The sequence below is a fragment of the Gopherus evgoodei genome, chromosome 6 (assembly GCF_007399415.2).
Source record: "Gopherus evgoodei ecotype Sinaloan lineage chromosome 6, rGopEvg1_v1.p, whole genome shotgun sequence".
Taxonomy (NCBI): domain Eukaryota; kingdom Metazoa; phylum Chordata; order Testudines; family Testudinidae; genus Gopherus; species Gopherus evgoodei.
The window spans coordinates 71,194,303-71,218,607 of NC_044327.1; the positions used below are offsets into that span (position 1 = coordinate 71,194,303).

The window sequence follows — 24,305 nt, forward strand, 5'->3', positions numbered from 1 at the left end:
CCCCGCGGGCCAACCCCCCTGGGAGTCGTCACTTCCGGCGGCGCCACATAAGTCCCTCGCGCGGAACTGCAACTTTTTCTTGCCAGAACAGAGAAACACACTCTCGGCCCTCTCGGGGCAGGATATCGCGATAGCCAGGTGCGTGTTTATGAGTCTAATGCGTGGCTGGTTATCGTTGTACGTGCTCGACTCGTTGCGTCCTGGCAACAAAAGGGAAAATATCGCGCAGGGTTGCGGGGTTTGTTTCGCGCATGTGCAAATCCTCGCAGGCAAACTGAACTTAGAAACGGACAGTAGGGACTAAAGTCCCCAGCTTGCATTGCAGTCTCGCGAGGACAACCGTTTTCGGCACATAAGGTTCCTTTTTAATCTCCATGGAGACTGAAGTGTTCCAAGGTGCGGCCCCGCCGGGCCGGGGGATAATCGGAGCGGTGCATGCTGGGAATTGTAGTCCACGTGGCTCGGAGTACTCCTGCTGGCTGGGCAGGGGCGGCTGCTGCTCCAGAGAGCGGGGCTCGGCGCGCGCTTCCCCAGGGCTGAGGGAGGGACGCAGCCGCGCTCAGTCTGCAGCCTCGCATCTCCTGCTCCCAGGCGTCCGCAAGCACTGGGCACAGTGAGTCCGTGCGTGAGATGGGTAGGGCTGGACGGAGGCCCTCTTCCCCGCCCTGCTCCTGCCCCGCGGTGTGACTGCCGGGCTGCCAGGCCCTTCAGCTCCGCTCAGGGCCCTCAGCTGGGAGTTGAGATGATTGGGGTGGGGACACTCCGCTGTCCACCCAGGCGCAGGACCCGTCTCCTGGCGTGAGTGGCAGTGGGGCTCGCCCATCACTACTCGCACTAAATAAACTTCCATGCAGAAAACCGACCAATGTTTGCGGTTGCAAAGATAATCTTCTGAATGCGTTAACAGTCTATAATAGTGGGGCTCAACCTTTTTTTCGTTTGCAGAGCCCTTTGGAAATCTTAGACGTAGTTTGCAGTCTTGCATACCTCCCCGGGGGCCATGGCCTGTCTGCCCAAGCCCACAGATAGATGGCTCCAATGCCAGCTGCTGCCGATGAATAGCTCTTGCCACCAGCAAGGTGATATTAACAAGACTTTGTTCAGTTTCATGTTGCCTTGCAGCAACCTCTGGGCAACAGTGAAAAACATGTTTTGCATCCCCACTCCCCCCACAGAAAGTGTTAAAAGAACATCAGTGTTGCAAAATCAAGCACTCAGAAGTTAAGAAATGCCAGAATGACAGTTGCTCATGCAACCTTCATTCACTTCCTTGTATGTGTCCATTATGATCATCTTTAATTACCCAGTCACAAACGTTTTCCCCATAGGACCCCTGCCTCATTCATTACACAGGATGCACTGTGCTCTGAGAAGCTGAGTCAGGGTTGTATAGTGAATGGGCTTTTATCAGTAGGATTCCTGCTCTGTTTGTTTCAGAAGTTGGAAGGTACAGAAGGAAAGAACCTGGAGACTGCAGGACAAGAAAATACGGTAATATGTGGTCATGTAATTAAAGACTATCAGAATGCATATGCACAACAAGCGATAAATTAAGATTGTACAGACAACTTTAATTTGACATTTCCCAGTAATTTCCTAAACTTTTCAGTGCTTGACTTTTCATTGACATTGTTTTAATTTTGGGATGTAAATTCTTAATTGTTTAAAAACTGCTGAATAAACAGAAATTTCATCTTGGAGAAACATATTAACCCCTCAACTTCATGCATTGGGCCGTTCTCGGGGCTGTGTTGCTTTATACCAGCTGCCTGTGGCCCCTAAATTCTATTCTGTCAGCTGGAGAAGGAGGGGAGAGTAGATGCTGCTGGTGAACCATGCCACTTGTCAGTTCTCCTAAGCAGAGAGACTCCTTAGATAGCTGGTTAAGGGCTGTTTTGCACCACTGGAATAGCAGAAAGCAGCGGGAATAGATTCAAAAATCTAGCCCAATATAAGCAGTAATATCTGAGGAGTTGCAAGACACTTCCTGTTCTCTTTCCTTCTATTGTTTGTCATGTTCACTTGCTGAAACATTAATGAAATTACAAACTGTCTGGGTGAATCCAGACTAGGAAAAGCTGTCATGATGGAGGTGGGTGTTTCTCCACAACCTGCTCACTTGAGTTAGGACTATAATTGCCTCATCCATGCTATGATTTTGACATGTGCTAGTTAACAAATGGTTTTAAAAAGCCCACCTTTTCTAGTTACTCCAGAGGGAATGCTGTGACAAAAAATTAAAAATTCTGTGCCCCCCCCCCCACAAATATTCTACACACTATTTTAAAATTCTGCAAAATTTTATTTGTCAACAAATAAATGCGGAGGCGCCACATGGCAACCCCCGGACACAGACTTGGCAGTGAGACTGTGCCCAAACCTGACACAATGCAGGGGCCAGGCCAACCTCAGCGGTCTGTGTCCTAAGGGAGGGGGGCTTCAGGGTGATCTCTGACCTACATACAGTCAGTGCTCCCCACTGCCATGCTGGAACCTCCACATTTAATTATTGACAAATAAAGTTTGCAGAATTTTAAAATCATGCTCAGAATTTTTATTTTTTTGGTGCAGAATTTTTTGGTACAGAATTCCTTCAGGAGTAGGAAGTGTAGCAACTCACTAGGGTAAGCAGCCCCATGCCAGGCGCACCAAGTGTGAGCAGGGAGGTTCAGCCCAGCAGGATCCAAGTGTGGAAGGGCTTAGTGGGTGCGGGGTCCAGGTGTGGGATGAGAGGGCAATCTGGGTGTGGACAGCTCAGTGTGGGGGTGGGCCGGGGTGGGAGCAATGGGACACTGCAGGGGGTCCAGATGAAGGTTATTGGGGCTGAGTATGGGGTGATGGGGCTCAGCAGGGGGTCCAGGTACTGGGGAAGTGGGGCTTAGCAGAGTGTGGATCCAAGTGCAGCTGGTTGGAGTTCAGTGGCATGGGGGTTTGGATGTGGGGGGCTCATGGGGTGGTCCAGGTGCATAGGGAGTGGGGCTCATCAGGGTGGGGTTTGAGGTTGGGGGACTCAGCGGGGTGTGACTTGGGTACGTGAGTGGAGGGTCTGGATGCAGGAGGGGTGGGGTTGATGGGGGGAGGGGCTTGGTGGGGGTCCAGATGCAGGGGGGCTTGAGGCTAGGGGGGGAGTCTGGGGGGATCCAGTTGAACAAGAGTTGGACAGATGGGGGAGCAGCTCCCCATAAAGTGATCTCTCTGTCTGCAGTTGAGGAGTGATGGGGGCAGGAAATAGGGGAGGTGTAGAACCGAGGGAAGTTTCTGGAGGTGGGTCAGACCCGGCCATTCAGTGCAGGGGAATTGTACTCTTCACCCAGCTCAGCCAGGACTAGCAGATGAGCCCGGTGCTGGGTACGAGCCACTGGCTGGGTGCAGGGGGTGAGACTCAGTGGGGTGGAGGTTTGTGGGGGATCTGGGTATGGGGGGGTCTAGATGCAAGGGATTGGGTGGACAGGGCATGGGTCTGATCTGGCACTAGCCAGCGTGTCCCCAGTCCTGTAGCAATTTACCTCTCTGTGAGATACTCCAGGTGCCTGAAACGATATGCCCACGCTGCTGAGGAGAGGCACATGATGGCTCTTGCAGCTTCCTTTTGCTTCCATGTCAGAAAGACATCTAATTTGGTGTGAAGAAAAACACACAGTAAGAAAGAAAATACTAAAACTGAAACAATCCATAGGGATGTAGGAAATTCTTAGCGTCCAGGAAGGAAGCTTATTTAGTTCTTTCCAGCAAAGCACTTAAGTACATGTTTAAGCATTTGCTGTAGTGTTTGTTGAGTTAGCCATCGTACTTGTAGTCTACAATATAATCTACCTATCAGCCCTCTTTTTCAAACTAATATAGTTGCTACCATTGCTGGAGATGATAAAGACTTCTCACTTAACCAAAACAAAAGCAGTTTTCCTGCACAGGAAGACATAGGAGCAATTCTAAATAGTGTTGTGTGATTTCATGCTATTCTAACAAATGTGAAAAACATTATGTGAAAAACATTCACTATTTCCAGTGACTTGATGTATGAGGTACTTAGAAAACTTTTATTACATTTAATACAGCTTAGATTTTAATGCTGTTGTTCCAGCATGTCTGATCTTATAGCAATAGTATAACTGAAAATTGGAAATATTAATGTTATTTATTTTACGTAAGTTAAAACAATCTTATTGCTGTGTAGCCCATCCCTCTTCTCCTCATCCACTTCCTGTTGTTTGTTATCCCATATATACTACTTCCACCAGTTGAGTTAGACCAGCCTCTGGGTTGCTCCAATTTATGCTGGCAGTTTACACTTATCCTGGTTCCCAAAGAGCCACTCTGTCAGCCAGGATCACCAGAGCACATTGTGTTCAGGCCCCACTCCTGATATAGCCCTTCCCCATCCACAAATATCCTCTATGCTGGAGGACTGGGATCAGCTGGTATAAGCTTAGCTACTCCAGACCTATAGCACCTGAGTCGTTTCCACTGCCTTACAGCTGTAGTAAGCCCCCTTTTTGTTTCTGCAGTATTACAAATGGAACTTATAGGTACATGAAAGTCTGGCCCATGATGTCCAAAATTAGACATTCTGTGGGGTAAAGACCTTGTTTTTCTGCTGACCTGTGAAGCACAATTTTAGGTTCCTTAAAAATAACAACACTTAGACCTGCTATATGTTGTTGATATTTATGAAATCTCATTAATGGCAAACACATGACATTTCGTTTTTTTTTGGAGGGGGAATATACTGCATATTCATGCATATGTAATAATTGGAGAGCTTTTTCCCTCCCAAGAGTTTAACGAGGAAGATATAAACGGTAAACTGAAAACGAATACCCACTGATTTACATTTTTAGTGTTCAAATAGGAACATTAATGAGACCATACAAGACACAATGGATCACTTCCAAAGTGACTAGATAGTTTCTCTTAATCATTTGTCTCTTGTCAGACATAGTATGGAAACTAAAATTCTGATTACGTGCTCGGTCACACTGTGCATCTTGTGATGCAGTGCAAGGATGAGTGGGGAAATTGCTTACACACCAAGAATAATTTCCTAATTACAATAAGGAATGATAGATAGATAGATAGATAGATAGCATGTCAGTCTGTTATGGCCTGATTTTGCTCCCATTGAAGTCAACGAAGCAGGATTAAACTGTAAAAATTTAAACTCTTGCTTATAAATGCTGGATCAGATTTTTTTTTAAATGGACTACTGGAAAAATCCATGCAACTTGCATGGATTTTTGTCTTTCACCTGTCATTTATTGGGAATTATTCTGAAGCTATTAATGTTAGACCTAAGCTTTTTCTGTACTAATGACATATTCTGTTAGTGGCATTTCAATTTATTACCATGAACCGAGGAAAGTCAACACATGGGTGGGGAAGTAATTGTTACCTGTCATGCAAAGTCTGATTTCAGAATCTAATTTGCTTGACAGATTAATGAACAAGACAAGCTTTTGTGGTAATCTCTATTCTGGGAGTTCTTTTTGTCCATTTTTTCCATCAAGATGCTGTCTGTCTGGGTAGATACTTATATGATCCCCAACCGTAGTATTTAAGAGCCTTACTAAGTATTTGCTATTTCTATTTTTAATCTCCCTCTGTGGTTTGATTGTCTTTCTATGGGATGTGATGGAAGCCCCATTGCTTGGATCTTTTACAATGTAATTGACTAAACAACATCAGGTATAGGCAGAGGGATTGACTTTGTGATGTGATAGGTGTTGTGTATGTTTTACATCTGAGTAAAGGATGAGATAACAAATGATGTAGCATGATGGCCATAAATATGGAGTAAGGGAACGGAGTGTTTAGCACAGGGGTCAGCAGCATTTCAGAAGTGGTGTGCCGAATCTTCATTTATTCACTCTAATTTAAGGTTTCGTGTGCCAATAATGCATTTTAACATTTTCAGAGGTCTCTTTATAAGTCTATAACATATAACTAAACTATTGTTGTATGTAAAGTAAATAAGCGTTTTAAAATGTTTAAGAAGCTTCATTTAGAGTTAAATTAAAATGCAGAGCCACCCAGACCGGTGGCCAGGACCTAGGCAGTGTGAGTGCCACTGAAAATCAGCTTGCGTGCCATAGGTTGCCTACCCTTGGTTTAGCATAACAATTAATATGGCCAGATATTTACACCTGAGAAAATCACTAAGACAAAAATTATATTGAAGTGTTTAGACTATGTAAAGTTTGTTTGGGCAATATATTTACAGAAAACTTTCTATGTTGTGATTTCAGGAATTTGTCAATGTACAATTTATGAATTCCACTTCGATTTTATAACCTATCTGTGGCTGTCTTTTACTCTATTCTTACCACAAACTCCCTGCACTACAGGGCAGCAGGGTCTGTCTGTGATGAGGTCAATCGTTAAAGATCATCAGCATCTGAGTAGAAATTGCCTAGGTGGAAAAAAGAGTAACCGTATCCTAGATAAAACTAGTTTTCTCCAATTTCTCTGCACAGTACTAGGGTTTGACGGAATTGCCTTTTCTCAGGTGAGGAGGAAAAAGTGATACGACATTGGTATAGCTCTTTAAAAACACAGCAACTGGGTGGTTTAGTTAGAGAGACTAAGGATGCGGCAGGAGAGAAACAAAGGGACTAGTCTTTTGGAAGGAGAGGGACTTGGACTGTAGAACCAGCCAAGGCTGAAAGAAATTGACTGCGGGAGATGGAAAGAGTCTATAATTCAGAAGAGAAGCCATGAGCTGCAGCAGGGGGAGTCTAGACACCCATGAGGACTCTGACTAAACCCCAAAGAATGCTTGAGATAGGAGGAAACTGAAGCAGGGAAGCACATACAGGTGTTTTGTTGTTTTTATCTACATCTCCATATCTCTTGTGCTGCCTAAAGTAGAAAGTCACTGTTTTTAGAAATCTCTTTTGCAAAGCCGCAGTCTGTTTGCTTCAACTTTCACATGTCTCTGAAGAGAGAAACTATAAACCAAAGGGCCCACGAGGTTGGAGCTCTAGGAGAGGGTGTGCTTAAGCAACTGGGGAGTCTGGGAGAGCTAGCACTAGTCTCAAGGCCTACTCAGATGGATTAGGTCTCAGGAGGGGGTGCTACAAAGAGAATCTACACCTTGTGAGTCATCCTACAAACCCAGAGCGGAGGCCATACCTGGACCATTTTCAGATTCAGGAAAGCATAAAAGCACACGGATCCAGCATGTGGAACCCAAACACAAGAACGTGGTGAGGAAGAGGGACAGTCAGACATTATGTGTAGATTTGATATTCAAACGTAAGGGAATGAAGAGGCTACAAGGGATCTCATAACAGTTGGAGCAACTGTCACTGCAATACACTGTAAAATATTTGTGCATTTTAGGCAAACAATGGTTCGTAGCGGAAAGAATGGTGGGCTCCATCTGAAACAAATCTCCTATTACAAACGAACAGGAGAATATCATCCAACTACGTTAGCAAGTGAGAGAAGTGGAATAAGAAGAGCAGCCAAAAAATTTGTTTTCAAAGGTGAGAAATATTTTCTCTCTCAGGAAATCCATTACTTCTGGTTTCCTTCAGGTGAAGACTTGCTCATAGCACATTGAGAACAGTATCTGATTTTTTTATTTATTTATTTTTTTTGTTTGGTACTTGCTTTATAAAATAAAACTCGTCTGTCTATCCCAGGTTAACATATACATGAACATTCTCAAAAACAGAAAATCTGTCCCCTTTGGCCTCTTTATCCGCATGTTTAATTGTATTTAAAGGATATGGAGATCCATCTAATAATTAAAGCCCATTTCAGCTACTAGTGAAATCTGTAGCTATTGGGGGACCATGACTCAAGGAAACTCAAAATGTCAACCCTCAATTTTAACTCCTGACAAGGAGCATTTGGTTTACCACAATAGTTAGGGCTGGAAGGAGTGGCATAGAGCGGATGGGAGGTTGGCTCCCAAGGTGCTCGTGTGGGAAATGGAGGGATGTGCAAAAAGCCCCTGGTGTGTGCAATGACCTCTGCCAACAGAAACTGTGAAGCATGTGACCCTCTTAATAGATTATGCTTCAGAGAGACTTCATGGGGAAATGCAATCTCTCTTGTGCTCCTGTGGGGATAAGTAAGGGTGCATTGTCCTGTATTCAGAGTTAATGGAGTACTGCAGTAAATAAATATTCCCTGCAAAAGATAGATTTGATATGTAATTGTACACAGCTGAAAATGGTGAATAATATGAGTTTAATAAAATACATAACCAAGTATATCCAATAGTTTAATAGACTTCTGTGATCGTTCTGTCTTGATGACACAATCTGTAATATTTTTTTTTCCTTCCAGAAAATAAGTTGTTCTATGTGGGAAAAGACAGGAAACAGATGCGTTTGGTAATTGTTTCAGATGAGGAGAAGAAGAGAGTGCTACACAAATGCCATGAAAGTGCTGCAGGTGCTCATCATGGAATATCAAGGACTCTGACTCTGGTGGAGTCTAGTTACTACTGGACTTCCATAACAAATGACGTCAAACAGTGGGTATGAGTCATAACTACAGAATATCTTTGTCTGATCTTTGTAATAAGCCTAATTGAGATAGTGCTGATTACTTTGTATAATTCTTTTACAAGACTCGTATCTTTTGCTTCACTTTAACTCAAATAACTGAACAGATATTTTGCTCATACTTAAAAATAAACGTGCGTGTGATGGGTGTATGAGCATTTTTGTGCTAAAAGTAAACCCTAAGTTACTTAAGAACATGTTTCTCATTAAAAGCCAGTGGGACTTATGATCTGTAGATACTTTTGAAAAAACACCTAAGTCCCATTGGTTTTTATGAGATTTGTGTTTTTAAGTCACTTGGGGGCTTCTGAAAATTCCTCCTCAAATTGCTATTGGGCTGGTACCTAGCTTCAGTTCAGAAAGAGAGACTGTTTTCAGTATTATGAGTGAATGAAAATGTGGTGTTAGAAAAACTAAACTTCCAATGCTCTGTGTAGCTTGGGGCCCTGAGTAGCTCTAAGACTCTGATTTAGCAAAGCACATGAACTTATTTAGATTTTTAAATTATTTTTAAAGTTATAGTGTTAGTCAGATAATAAAGTCAGAACTACAAGTTTAAGATCCCAAAAGGATCAGTGTTTACATATGTGCAAGGTGGCCAAGCAGTATTTTCTATTTCTCCTTTTCTTGTTTACAGTGTAGCTTAATATATAGCACAATTGTGCATTGTAGACACAGCGTGTACTAAGTGATAGTGAGGGGTCGTGCTGCCTCAGTGAGAGCATCAGGAAGCATTCATATTCAGGGAGGCAGAATACATATAGGTGCTGATAGATACATAGAGGCTGCAAGACCACTGTTAACCCCCTTAATGGGATACAGCTTACTGTCCCGCACCACCCACACTCTGCCAGAATGGCTGGTCAGAGCATGGGAAGGACAGAAATTGTGGCTCTGCCAATCTTTATCTCCTTTTGGGCAATTAGGGGTACATGGGGGAGTTTTTCTTATGTGGGACACCCAATTGGAAATATTCTTGCACCCTGTCATAAACAGATGGTTAAGGGTTAATGTCTCTTTTACCTGTAAAGGGTTAAGAAGCTCAGTGAACGTGGCTGACACCTGACCAGAGGACCAATGGGGGGACAAGATACTTTCAAATCTTTGTGGAGGGAGGTCTTTGTTTGTGTTGTTTTGTTCGTTGTTTGCTCTTGGGGCTAAGAGGGACCAGACGTACACCCAGGTTTTCTCCAATCTTTCTGAATCAGTCTCTCATGTTTCAAAATAGTAAGTAATAGCCAGGAAAGGCGGATTAGTCTTATGTTTGTTTTCTTAACTTTGTAAATGTGTCTTTTGCTGGAAGGATTTTTACTGTTTGCTGTAACTTTGAATCTCAGGCTAAGTGGGCGGGGGGAGGTCCCTGTAGGCTATATGAATCTGAATACCTTGTAAAATATTTTCCATCCTGATTTTACAGAGATAATTTTTACCTTTTCTTTCTTTAATTAAAAGCTTTCTTTTTTAAGAACCTGATTGATTTTTTCCTTGTTTTAAGACCCGAGGGGATTGGGTCTGAACTCACCGGGGATTGGTGGGGGGGAAAAGCAAGGGGGGAAAGGTTAATTCCTCTGTTTTAAGATCCAAGGAGTTTGGATCAGTGTAGCCTCTCAAGGAAACCCAGGGAGGGGAAAGTCTGGGGGGAAAAAGAGGGGAGGAAAGCTAATTTCTCCTTGTGTTCAGATCCAAGGGGTTCGGGTCTGGGGTTCCCCAGGGAAGGCTTTGGGGGAACAGGAAGTGTGCCAAACACTATATTTTTGGCTGGTGGCAGCGTACCAAATTTAAGCTAGTAATTAAGCTTAAAAGTGATCATGCAGGTCCCCACTTCTTGGACGCTGAAGTTCAAAGTGAGAAAAAACCTTGACACACCCCTTATCACACACGTACATACAGATTGTGTACCCACAGAATCTGGTCCTGAGACATAAAATGTATATACAGATATACATATACATGTTGTTCAGTGTTGCCAAATTATTGTTGCTCTTGCAATCAGCTACATTTCTTTATACTTGTGATCATCTATCTAACTTTCATGTTAAATGAAAACAGTTCTTTGTATTTGGCTTACATAGATATAAGATGAGATCCTGCTAAGCAGATAAATCTGGTCTGTGCATTGCTATGCCAGATTCTGCCTATATAACCTGTGCACCTAGCCAAAGGAAAATGACCTTAGTGCAAGGGATCTTCTGGTGGCATAAGGCCAGCATAACTTGTCCTGTGCGCATCACCTCCCTTCTACCAGAGGAGGAAGCTTGACTGGAGCAAAGGGGACATGACCAGGGGTTCCCTACCTGCTGCTGATGCCCAGCTGCTGTATTAATCAAAGATAGTGAAAGCTGCTTTAATTTATACTGTGGGTCTAGAACAGCACGCTGAGTCCCAGGATAGTGGTATTCAAAGTCGAGCTGTAAATTATTTTCATACAACTACCTCCAACCTGTGCTATGTTGCGTGGTTGTATTTGTTTTTGCTATAGCTGAATATCTGTCTCAAATGTTTAATAGTATAAAGAAATGTAAAATGAATGGGATTGGTCTAGAATGACTGAGATGCCCTAATCTCCAGCTCTCGTTGGAATGATAATATTTAAGTGTTTGTTCTAGTGATATTATGCCTTCAGCAGACACTTGTTAGTAATGTCCCTCTTTTCTTGTTTCTGACCCAGGTGTGTGCTTGCCAGCATTGCCAGGTGGCAAAGAATACAGCCATCATAGTACCCAAATTACACCCTATTAAAGTAGAGGATCCATGGACTGCAGTCGCAATAGACCTAATGGGACCATTTAGTACCACCCGTAGAAACCATATGTATGTCATAATGATGACAGACTTGTTCACAAAATGGGTGGTGGTTCTGCCACTACAAGACACTTCAGCGGTAGAAATTGCTAAGGCAATTGTCAGTGTGTTTTTCTCATATGGACCACTTAAAAAAATGGTTATTGATCAAGCAGAAGAGTTTGTTCATCAGGTAAGAGAAGTCAGCCCTAAAGAGACTTTATTTTAGGGAAGATGGTGTGTTTGATTACCATATCCTTGTATTTTAGACAATCTGAGAGGCTTAGGTGCCAAATTTACAGTGACTTGTTTGTGAAAACTGGTGTGTTGCCATTTACCTTTGAGGAGTTGAGGCCATTGACTTTGCTCTCATGATTCAGGGCCTGGTCCAAGCTATCTGAGGGTGGGCACTAATTTATAATGCCTTAGATGCCTTAGTCCAGGGATCAGCAACCCTTGGCTCGTGGCCTGCCAGGGTAAGCACCCTGGCAGGCCGGGCCGGTTTACCTGCCATGTCCGCAGGTTTGGCTGATCACGGCTCCCACTAGCTGCAATTCGCCACTCCAGGCCAATGGGGGCGGTGGAAAGAGGCGGCCAGCACATTCCTCAGCCCGCGCCACTTCCCACAACTCCCATTGGCCTGGAGTGGCAAACTGTGGCCAGTGGGAGCCGCGATTGGCCGAACCTGAGGACGTAGCAGGTAAACAAACCGGCCTGGCCCACCAGGGTGCTTACCCTGGTGGGCCACGTGCCAAAGGTTGCTGATCTCTGCCTTAGTCTTAGATATTTTTCCAGAACGCTCCTTTCTGATCACTGAAGATTAAAGGATAAAACAACATTTACTCAAGACATATCAAAAAGTCAAAGTATTTTCTCTTCTCTGTCTTGTATAAACATAAATGTATTTTTATTAGTAAAAGTTCTGTGAAGGAGTAATGGCAGTGACATATAGAAGACAATCATGCTTCAAGCATAACTCTCTCTACCTCATGAGAGAAGGTTCTGTTCTTTCCTTTATTATTTGTAGTGGTGTAGTATCCCAGTCTTTGACCAGGACCCCTGTGTGCTAGGCACTGTACAAACACAGACGGTCCTTGCCTGTGGAGCTTACGTTCTGTGTAGTCTCCTTAGTACTAGTATATATTACAGTGGGAATCCAATCTGTGGCATGAGGATCACTTGTCTATCAATGGTGACTCTGCTAAATTTGTACTTGCTTATACATTGAAAATATCTCATGACCCACACCCTGTGCTTTTAAAATGAAGTATTTTGAATTAACCTCATCACTACCTCCTCTTCAACTGCATCTCACCACTTCCCTTGCAGTCCCAGGAGTACTTCTAGTGTGAATTGAGAGCACTCTGAGCAACAGCTTCCTTAGTGGTTGCCTGCTGTAGTGTGAGGGGAGAGGAGAGGGTAGCTGTGACTCCTCTGTGGCCTAGTTCTCTGCTGGGCTGTGGGAGAATAAGGCCTTGTCTACACTACAGTGCTTTGCCAGTGTGGCTATACTGTCAGAGCCCTCTAGTATACAGTTTTTCTGTCTGCATAATACCCTCCCCTGAAAAAAAACAACAAAAAAAACATGATCTATGCTTAAAAAAACCCCGCTGTGGTCAGCATAGCTGTGTATAAGTTGTGCCAGCAAAACCCACAGCGACAACACTAGGGTGTTTTTTTCACATCCCTGACTGACATAGCTATGCTGACAAAATCTTGTAATGTAGACCTGGCCTAAGATAGGAGTATGACTGGCTCTGCCTGGGCCTAGCTGAATACCTCGCAAAGGATGGCTCTCCTTCAGCCAGTTAGGGCAGCCTAGGAGACAGGGGAGGAGAAGCAGCTGAGAACCAGTCATCAATTACAGCTCCTGATTCTCTTCTTCAACTTTGCTACAAGCTAGAGCAGTATGGGTGCTGCTCTAACTTGTGCCAACTGACAATCCCGAGGAGCCACCTGCCAGCTGGGGATAGCACTCCAGCCACTTCCTCTTCCTGCCTCTAATATGCCCCTTTGCTCCAAAGCAGCTCCTATTGAACTTGACACATTAAGCAATAATATAACTATTTTTCATTGTAATGTATTTGCTCCAGTCTCTATTGACTCATCAAGCAGAAGAACGTCAAGTGACTTTTCTGAGGTCACAGTCTAAGTCAGTGACTCAACCTGAATTAGAACCTTATGTTCACCTCCAGCCCTCTGCTGTATGTTGCCTTTCCTGGTCATCTGGTAGAACAGATTTGCCCCAGGTGGAAAATACTGTAACACTTAGTGATGCTGAAGAACTTTACATTTTCAAAGCACTCTACAAACACTAATTAACACCTCAGAGTTAGATTGATAGTAATAACCATTCTACAGATGGGGGAAAATGACAGACTGATATTCTTGAGGCCACAGTGAGTCCGTAGCAAAACCAGGTTTAGAACTCAGCAATTCCTGGATCCCATATCCATGCCCATTCCTTCAGACTACACTGTTTAAATTGGAACTGCATGTAGATGGATGTATATAAGGCAATCTTTTCTGTCACTCATATATGGTAGTAGGAAAGAGTAGAAACTGTAATGAGTACATATTTACTGCAGTATAATACAAGCAGTGATTGTTCCTGTGCATTGTGTGTTTTTGTCTTTAAAGATCAACAGAGAACTATTTGAGCTCTTTGGAATGAAACAAATAGTATTGTCCTATCCTCAGACAGATGACACAAATGAAAGAACATGCAGGACAATCAAGACTTTCCTGAGCAAATACTGCGCAGAGCACCCCAATGACTGGGATGATGATTTATCTGCCATTGCATATGCTTTTAACTTGACTCCCATGGTATGTGCACACTATGTCTCTCTTGTTGGGAGTTGACTGACGTTGTGCAAATACCCACTAAGACAAGTACTAAGTTTGCCTGTGTTCTCTCCCTATAAATAGGAGCCAGTCCAAAACACACCATATTTCCAAATGTTTAATCGTAACCCTTATGTGTCTGAGACTTCAAATGTACTGCAGGAAGCACGAGAGGATAATAAATGTATGTTTGCCAAAATCCTTGAAGCAATTAAACAGGCTGATCGAGTATTGGAGGAAAGGAAAGCTACAAAATGCCAGGTAAATACCTAATACCTCAGTGTTATCAAAGAGAAGATTGAAAAGTGTTAAGGTGAACATATTGGAAATATTTAGAAAAAATTCATGAATCATGCGTGACGGAAGATCTTTGAATAAGACTTCTGTATTCAATCAATGTTATGAAAACATGCGGTTCCTCTCAGGAAAACAAGCTATAATTCATGTTATTTCTCCATGTAGATTGAGAAAAATAGGATTGATGAACAGCAAACTGGAAACAAGGTCAATATTAAAAGGAAGCCAAAGCAAATAAATCCATTTCATCTTAAAGTTGGACATGAAGTGCTTAGACAAAGGAAAAACTGGTGGAAAGATGGCCGTTTCCAGTCAGAGTGGGTTGGTCCCTGTATTATAGACTACATCACAGATAATGGATGTGCAATACTAAGAGAGACCACAGGATCCAGACTAAAAAGACCCATCAAAATGTCTCACCTTAAACCATACATAAGAAGATCCAGTGGACAAGGTAAATCTGTTACTTCTCTAATTCCACTTGCTTTAGTATCAGACGAGGATATATTATTGAGCAGGAGGGAATCTTAGCAAATGTATCAATGTTAATTACAAAGACCTTGTACAGTAGTCTGTGCAACTCAGTGCATTTTCAGCAAAGAAGATTCTGGGCTGGGAACAGCGTTAAGGAACCATGTTTAAACTCTTCTCCTGGTAGAAACCAGTTCAACGTGGTTTGGCCCTAATCACACTAACTGGTAAACACAGTTCAACCTAGATCTGCTTTTAATATCTTTAAAGATTATTTCTTAACTTTTGTTCTTGTCCCAATGAAGATAGGAGCAAAACTACTGAGATTTTGCATTTATTTGTTCATGGGGAAAAAAGGGGGTAAACTATTCATCTATTTCATACATCTGGAATTTTGGATCATTCTCAGTAATCTAGAGAGAGCAAACAGCTGAATGTTACAAATTCTGTAAAAAGCACCTATAATATAAGAAGTCCATGTATAAAGGTGTGGGCAGTCCCTCTGTCCCCTTGTGACCCCGCAGTGTGGTGCTGCTGCAAGTGTGGCCTCCCTTAATTAACTTCCCCTAATTGGAGTGGCAATAGCCATGGGTCGGGGGGAGAAGCCAACACACACTAATAAATAAATAACGTCTTCTTTTTAATAAGGCTCTAGCACAGGACCAAGTACCATACCAGCTGATAAAATTCTCACCTCAGGGCCTGGGTTCAGAGCTCCCAAATATAACCCCAAGACTAAATCAGGCTTGGCTGGACTTTTGGAGCCAGAAAGAAACCACTGCCCGCAGCACAGGTGGCTTCTACTTCCCCTTTCTCAGCTTGCTCTTCCCTTCCTGTTTATATATAGCCCAGCCGCAGGGCAGGGACTCCTTGACTGCCCTGTTAGTCTGTCCTTGAAAAGTAGTTACCATCTCAGTGGACTGTTTCTGATCGGATATCTTTCAACCTGTAGTGTACAGGGGAGAATGCTTTTAGTTATATAGCTAATTTATTAAGGATGTGAGCCACAAGGTACATAGATGCCAAATTCCTATTTTAGGCACCACTGCAATCTACGAAACTTCTGCTTGGCTGCCACCTAACTTTGAAGATGCCTAAAGTCACTCATCACCTAAGTTTCTCCTGTCTGAGCTTGTGCACTATTACCTCACTATAGGGGTGGGATGCTTATCTCCCATCTAAGCCCAGAGTGATTCACGAAGTAGGAGAGTCATCTGGCCCACCTAAGTTGCAGGCAGGCCCAATCTGGTAGGTAGCCTCTGAGCACACCTACTGGCTAGTGACCTTCAGGTGAATTCACACAAAATAGCCTTTTAACCTCCCTTTATAACCTTTAGCCTAACTAGCGGGTAGAGTACACACGCAGGATATCGGAGACCTCCAGTTGAAATCCAGCCTCCCCACTAGGCTAGGGAATATTCTGATATGGATCTCCCTCATTTCTCCTATTGCAATTGTTCCACCTTTAATTACATAATTGAAGAGTAAAATATTAACTGGATCAGGAAAATGAGAATTACTGGCTCTAAAGCCTAGCAGTGCAGGCACTATGATGCTTCTTCCCCTCAGAAGAAAGAGGGAATTGAAGCAGAGGTCTTGTGCATCCTGCGTGAGTGCCTTGTTCACTAGGCTAAAGGTTATAAGGGAGTTCCTTCTCCCCTACCAGTTTCTTTCAGGCCCCACATGCAATTTAAAGTAAGGGTATGTTTATACTAGCCGCCAGATTGGTGGGTAGTAATCGATCTGTTGGGGATCAATTTATTGCGTCTCATCTAGACATCTTAAATTGATCTGCGAATCGACACCCGTACTCCACCTCGGCCTGCGGCAGTCAACTTGCCGCCATGAGGACGGCCAGGTAAGTCGAACTAAGATACTTCAACTTCAGCTATGCGAATAGTTGTGTATCTTAGATCGATTTTCGCCCCCCCCTTCCCTCAGTGTAGACCAGCCCTCAGATCAGCCTGCCTGGTTCATGGATTGATTGATAAGCAGATAGGATCTGTACAGCCCAGAGTTAGGTGCCTATTTCCAAAAGAAGGGCAGGACTTAGCGCACACATCTTGTGAGAATTTCCCATTGATAGTTTAAGGTGGCTGCCCACCTAGTATGCTGGCTTTTGTGGATCCCATTCTTAGGTACCTATTTCTCCTCACTTACTGTATGGGGAGACGAGGCACCTCAACTCAGGCTTTGCAAGGGCAGTGTTCCTGTGACTTTTCTAGGTACCATACCACTCAGTGTTACAACCTCTAAATCCCTTCATGGATCTGTGCCTAAAATGTTATACTTAGAGAGAGAGTTACTGGAAGTGCCTCTACTCATCTCCAGTCTATTTCTACTGCTTCTGTGACATCTTGAGCTGCACTGACCTTACAGTGTAATCTGTAATTGGATAACAGTCGCCATTTCTGTTGCTAGTGCTGAGTCACTTAACACAATCTTTGGAAACTAATGAATAACTCAAGGTTCAAAGACCTTTACCACAGAACATAACTACTTTTTTTTTTCAGGCAGGTCTACTACACTACTGGCATACATGTGATAGTTCCCACTGTTGAAAATGCATCAAACTCATTGAGCCTTGTAGCAATACCAATGTCATTGTAATTAACACAGCAAAGACACCTGAAACCAACTTGGAACTTCTTTCATTTCTTAGGAGAAAGTGGTCATTATGCTAAATGTCAGCCTCCATTACACACAGCTACAAGAAAACTTGGCTTCTTAGTCATTTTTCTCCCCAGAAGTGTGATAAAAATAACCCATATTTTCTCATCTACTCGTTTCAGGGTTAAGAGTTAACTCTGAGTTCTGTTTAAGGCTCCTCAATCATGTGAAGATGTACTCATGTGCTTAACTTTATTCATGTGAGTAGCCCCACTGATTGAGTTCAACGGAGCTATAGTGTGAAAAGTTAACAAGTCTTGATAGGATCAGAGCCTAATATGTTTACTATGTTCTGCATAGACTGCATAAAAATTTAGATTTCCCCTGTTCTCAACTACTGCTTCAGAGATTAAGGACAACAATCACAAGATAAAGGAGAAAAGAATCAAATCTATTTATACAGCTAATAAAATCCTGGACTAAATATTTACAGGCATTAAAATGACGAGAGAGATTAATCAGGTTTTTCCAAGTAATTAACGAAACTTTAACAAAAACAATTTGGGCCATATTTTGATGCATTTCCTTATGTGGAGCAGTGAGCAATCCCCGTGATTGTTAAATTAGAGGAGCAAAATATTAGTTGACATGAGCAAATGTATTGCTATGTGGCCTTTTTAGAAATAAATACAGGGAAAGAGAAAACTATCATCCATATGTGAACATGTACTTCCTTAACTGAGACTTTGTCTTCACTAATGAAAAGGTGTTTTCTTACTCTGGAAAACTAAACTGTTAGCTACCTTGCTGTAAAAACATAAGGGAGAGTCCTTTAGTTTTTACTGCAAAGTAAACTAGACAAGGCCGTGCATAAGCAGGGGTATAATGCTGCCACCTTGTTGCTAACACAAGGTAAACACTAAGTATATGTTGTATCAACCAGGCAAGGTACTAACAAACTTCACCAGGACTTTAAAAATAAAGTGGAGACCTCTTTACCAAACTGTTGCTGCACCCTCTGTAACTCTCACTTAGCCTCCTCAGCTCCTCCCCCCTCCTTCCTGTTCTTCCAGACTTCCAACAGCCAGTGCTCCCAGTTCTAATAATCACAAGCAGCATCTAAATACCACAGAATTTTACAGTTCCATAACTACTGCAGGTTTATTATCTTTCTGTAAAAGCCCCACCTTTTTAAGCAGTGAAGTACAATGCTAAGATTTTCTTATCCTTAGCACCTAGGAAACGGCTAGTTAGAGCCAGGACTCCTGACTTTCCAGGTTAGGACAACTGAGAATCACTCTAAGAATCAGTCCTTAACCCATGACTAAGGCTGTGAGTTTGTTACAGATTCCATGACCTCCACTACATTTGCAGCAGCCGGTGTGCCTGGCTCAGAGCTGTCTCTGAGGCTGCTCAGGCAGCCCCTGCAGCAGCCTCTCGAGCCCCTGCTCCTCCCCCAGCAGCAGAGTTTGGGTCTGGGAAGGAGCAGGGAATTGGGGCACGGGATGGATTGAGGTGGGCTCTGGGCAGCATTTACCTGGGCGATTCCCTGGAAGTGGCGACTTCCCCCTTGCTCAGCTGCTAGGCAGAGGTGTGGCCAGGCAACTCTGCATGCTGCCTCCACCAAGAGCACTGGCATTGCAGCTCCCATTGGCCAGGAATCCTGGCCAATGGGAGCTGTGGGGTTGGTGCCTACAGGCGGAAGCAGTGCACAGAGCTGGCTAGCCGCACCTCCACCTAGCAGCTGAGCAAGGGGGATGTTGCCACTTCTGGGTATTTCTCCAGGTAAGCACTGCCCAGAGCCCACCACCTCATCCTGTGGCCCAATCCCCTGCCCTCTCCCACACCCAGACTCTGCTGCTGGGGTGGGAAGACCACACCAACCCCTTCCCCCCAACACCGTTGGGGCTGCCCACTCTCTCTCGCCCACCACAACAGCCAGGCTGCTCCCCTCTACCAACCAGCAGGGCCCCCAGGCAGCCCTCCCCCACAAGTTATATTCAATGATATTTATAGTAAGTGTCATGGACAGGTCACGGTCCATGAATTTTTGTTTACTGACCATGACCTGTCTGACTTTTACTAAAAATATCTGACTAAAATGTAGCCTTACCCATGGCCTCTAATAACCCACCTTTCCCCAAAAAAGATTCCAACTGCAATCTCCCAGGAGTTTGCAGTCTGCTATGGTAAGAGCTGGGTGAATTACAGATTTTTCAGTTTACTCACAATTCTGAAAAATTTGTTTTGACCTAAAATGAAACATTTCATTTCACTTTTGAGTATTTAATGGTTTTCTTAATTTTTTGTTTAGCAATTTCCTTTAAATTAAGAGTTTTTTCTTGAATGTACACTGCTATGATGGCATTACAAGCCTTATCTTAGAGGAGAGGAGACTGAAAATTTGGTGCACATAGAAATTGAGCCTGAAATTCTGTCCACATTGTAAGACAGACTTCACAAAAATGTTTTAGCCCTGCTATTGAAACTACTTTGAAAATGGGTTAGCACTCAGCATCATCCTTTTTTAGTTTTTCTATAATTATGTAGAATGACTTTTTAAATGAAGTAGAAAGGGCGACTCTAACAAATGTTCTTTGTTGTTGCAGACAACCATTATCTCTTACAAGGTTCAATAGTGGTTGACCATGACTACGTTGGCTTATCAGAAAGTTCGTATGGGCCATGCCCACAAGACACCATTGCCGAAGGGGAAGTAAATACCCCTGCAGCAAACAATCTGCTGTCTCCACCCTGCAAAGACAACGAACCATCAGAATGTAAAAGTCAGTCGGAGTTTACTGAAGATCATAGCATTATGTCAGCTAACTCAAATCCAGAGCAATGGTCTTCAAGCTGTTGGACTCTTCAAACCAAGCTAGAGGATACTTAAGTAAATAAAATCCCACAATGTTTCACTAAAAGAAATGGTCCTAAATGTCTCTGGTGGAATGGAAAGGGCTTTAGCGGCTTTAAATTCCTTAGCCAAGTTTTAAATATTGAAATGTTAGATGCTTGTATTTACAACTGTATATATTTGTGAATAATGTGTCTGGTAATTAGTTTGTATATATACACTAAGATGCTTATGCTTGTTTTACAAGGAATATGGGAATAGTTTAGTAAAGACATATTTCACCACTATACAATGGGATTTGGTCTATAAACACAGTGCAGATTAGAGTTAACAGTATGGGCCTGTCTACAGCGCATTAGTCCTTAACCACAAAAGTAAAGGATAGCATTTCATTTTATGGCCTCTTCACTGGTCCTGTGGATGGTTCAAGAGCTCTGAAAACTCCAGGACTGTAAGCTGAACAACCTGACTGCAGTCTGTCTCCAGCTCCAGGAAGGTGAAATGGTTCACCATCCTACTATTGTACAACTTTGTTTCCAGCTCTTTGGGGAAGTTGTGAGCTCTGCCTTTTACACCTTCTATTCTTTATCGATGGCACAAGATTCTACAACCACATGAAACAGCAGAGCTGCCAAAGTGCAGTGCAAGAACTGTTCTGTTTGAGAAACAAATAGCCCTACAGTGACATGGGCAGAATTTTTCCAGTTTTACTCCCAGCCCATCAAAACTCTTTAGGGAAAGGAGGTTTTTAGAACCTTTTAGGACTTTAAGGCCGCCTAAAGCACGAACAGGGACTGTCTCTGCTCATCTCCATATCATCTTCAAAACAAATCTCAGAGATGTGGCCTCCTTGCAGCATGAGCACCCCAGACCAACTGGTTTGTGTAGGTGCTTAGGACTGCCTGGATGGCTGCTCAGTCTGTCCCTGTCATTGGTGATTTTTATCATGCTATCAAAGATTTTGGAACTCATGTGATTAACCATGTAATGACAGTCCTTGGTAAATGTGTTGTGTGGTTCATTGATCTTCCAGCTCTGAATCTGCCTGCAGTCTCCCTTCCCATTCTTTCTTTTCATTAAAAAAAAACTTGTTCTAAACCTCGGAAGGGCCCTGCTCTTCCTGACATCCACACATCTGACCTTGCCTCTCTCTGAAAATTTGAGTTGAGATGAGTTGCGAGTTTGGAGGGGAGAAAAATTACCATGTGTGCATGCATAGGAGCTTTTGTACGTGTGTGCTTGCTATGCTGCACCTTTCAGAGTCCCAAAACCACACAACACCACAATGGGGCTAGATCCAGGAACCATGGAAGTAGATAATTACCACCCATTGACTTAGGGAAGTAGCCCAGGGCTGGGAGCTTTAGTCTAACCTCTTTCACTGACTGGCATTACTTGTTTTCTGCACTTCATGACCCTTATTGTTGACCAAGGCTTCATACTTCCAGTGGTATTGCCATTAGTTCGTAGTTTTGATAACAGTACTAGAAGATACAGAAGGAGAGCTGGTTGGAAATAGTAGTTCTTCCTGAGGGAAAATTTTGATGAAAAGTTAGTTTGATTTTTTTTTATGGAGAATTTTGATTTTTTGGTAAAAATTGAAAACAAAAAATTTCAGCTGCAAACTAAAATCTTCATTTTGGAAATACCTCCACAGGGCAGATGGGGAATATAAATGTAGGTACCTTATGCCCCCCTTCTTCTGTTTGGGAGGGGCTCCCTGGCCAGCCTATATCTCCCCACTTGCTTCGCTACTATGGTACATCACTGGAAACTTGGTCTAACTGGTGAGCCTGGCCCATAAAGGAAAATGGGGGCATGAGGCACCATGCTAGCATTTCCTAATCTGATTTATTTGGGATTTGGCCCAAACCTTTTCAGGTGATAAATTTTTGGACAAAAAGTAGAAATAGCTGCAGCAAGCAGACATTACTCGTGAAAAAATTATTTTTGTCATAAACCCAATTTGCCACTGAAACAGTTTTCATTGAAAATTTTCAGTCAGCCCTCATGCTTATTGAAGGCTCAGCTAGGAAGGGAACCCAGGACCAAGATTTTCAAAAGCTGCTATTGAATCTGGGTGGCTAGTGTGAAATGCCTGTAAGAGAGACTTAACTCTAAAAACTGCTGAGTGCCTTCTGGAAAATCAGGTCCTGAACATGGAGGAACACAGTTTTGCCCATTAAGTGACACTGCCAGTTGGAAAGAATATACCAAACCTACGTGCTTGGCTATGCTGTCTGTAAAATAAGTCTGTTTCCACATACCCACTTTACCAAGCACTTTTGAGACCCACAGATGCCTGAGGGTTATATCATTCATTGACAAATACACATTAGCCAGGAAACCTATATCTCAGACCCCTGCTTTAACCATCAATTTGCACTCCCCTCCAAGAAACGAGTAGAGTCCAGTAATCCTGATCTCCAGCATCCTATTGCTATCTAGAAAACAGTGGTGCATAATGCACTTTCTTTGGCTCTATCTTAAAACTTTTTAAAAATAAAATCTTAGGAAATTCCACTTACAAAACTGTCATTATTAAGGTTTAAAAGTCAAGCACTCAAATAGGAAATAACTGTAACCTTCATTCTGCCCATGTGTATCATCATATAATCTGGAGTTATATGATCACATACTATTTTTTGTAGGACTCCTGTTTTGAAGTAGAAGGCCAATTGTTCTGAACCATTGCCTGCTCCCTGTATGCCTATATTTTCTCAATTGCAATTTCACCCATCAGAGGTCAGATTTGGCAGAGCCAGCTCCTCTAACCTCATGTCCATAGCATAAGGTGCACTCTAGCAATCCCCCACTAGGGGACAGTCTCTTGGCTTCAGGAATAAGATCAGACAGAGAACTAGGAAGCTGCCTCCTTCATTTCCCTAACCTCCCTGTAGAGCATCTGGCCTGGATGTTTTTCACCAGATACTAACTGGTCTTCTCTGTGTTAGTGCAATACCTAGCCCAGTGGGGCCCTTATCCAGACTGAGGTCTCCAGGCATCAGTATAATACAAATAATTAATGAGTGCTTTCATAGCTAGAAGTGCCCAAAATAGAGAGTACCAAACTATGTGTTGGACAGGAAAGTAAAGGGCTGAATGCACTAAAAGGAATAAATAGAATACATGATACTAATATTTCATATTTCCTGGTAATTGCGCAGTGGCAGCTACACATGAGCTCCTCAGCTCAGCTGACTAGATCCCTCTCTGGGTATATATAGTCAGGAAGATATTTAATAGTTTTAGGCAAATTAGCAAAAGGAATTGGGAATTTCTGGAGACTTGTTCAAATTTGCCATAAAAGCCAGGAGCAAAATTGGAAGAAAGGCAGGAGAAAGCCTGAACCATTGCTGCAGGTAGGGTTGACAACCAGCCATGCTCAAAGAAGTATCATAGGAATACTTATTATAGAAAACTTTTCTACTGTTTGTGACATTCAATGAGTTCTGTCTTCCAGGAGAAAACTCAGAGCCACTATTTCATCAAGACTGACTGCCCCCTCTATTCACTGCACATGCATTTAATTTACAAGGGGACATACCTCAACTTCCCTAGTCAATTCTTTAAAAGATGGTTTGTGACAATTGTGGTGTTTATAACTAGAAGGGGGGAAAATGGAGCAAATATGTTCAGGGAATTGAGAGAGAGAGGAAGTTGGTGAATTCCACAGTACAGAAACATGAAAATATGTTTATCTGGTTAATGTACTAAATTATTTACATATACAGTTAGTTGAAATAAATGGATGGAAATTCACTATGCTGTCATAAGAGAGTTTTGTTCAACGGTCAATGTGTGTTTAAACAAGGGAGACCGGAGTATAACAATGACTTCTTGACCTTGCCATTTCTTCTGTTGGGGGTGGTTATAAACAGACTATCCTAAAATGTTTACTTTTTAAGTACAGACAATGTATGGAC

The 24,305-nt window shown here is 42.8% G+C and overlaps 1 protein-coding gene across 6 annotated transcripts; it reads left to right on the forward strand.

The window, feature by feature from the left end:
• Nucleotides 1-23: 23 nt before the first annotated feature.
• GIN1 (gypsy retrotransposon integrase 1) lies at nucleotides 24-24,141 on the forward strand. Of its 6 annotated transcripts, XM_030565887.1 has the most exons (10): nucleotides 573-613; nucleotides 946-1,079; nucleotides 1,438-1,491; nucleotides 7,339-7,484; nucleotides 8,296-8,489; nucleotides 11,185-11,490; nucleotides 13,938-14,126; nucleotides 14,229-14,405; nucleotides 14,607-14,895; nucleotides 20,132-24,141. In XM_030565887.1, exons 4-10 carry the CDS (start codon nucleotides 7,346-7,348, stop codon nucleotides 20,413-20,415), a joined length of 1,578 nt encoding a protein of 525 aa, XP_030421747.1. In that variant the 5' UTR covers nucleotides 573-613; nucleotides 946-1,079; nucleotides 1,438-1,491; nucleotides 7,339-7,345; the 3' UTR covers nucleotides 20,416-24,141. The 6 variants fall into 6 exon arrangements, with proteins under 6 accessions (XP_030421751.1, XP_030421748.1, XP_030421753.1 ...); XM_030565891.1 differs by lacking the exons at nucleotides 573-613; nucleotides 946-1,079 and adding an exon at nucleotides 24-138; XM_030565888.1 differs by lacking the exons at nucleotides 573-613; nucleotides 946-1,079 and adding an exon at nucleotides 309-396.
• The last annotated feature ends 164 nt before the right edge of the window (nucleotides 24,142-24,305 follow it).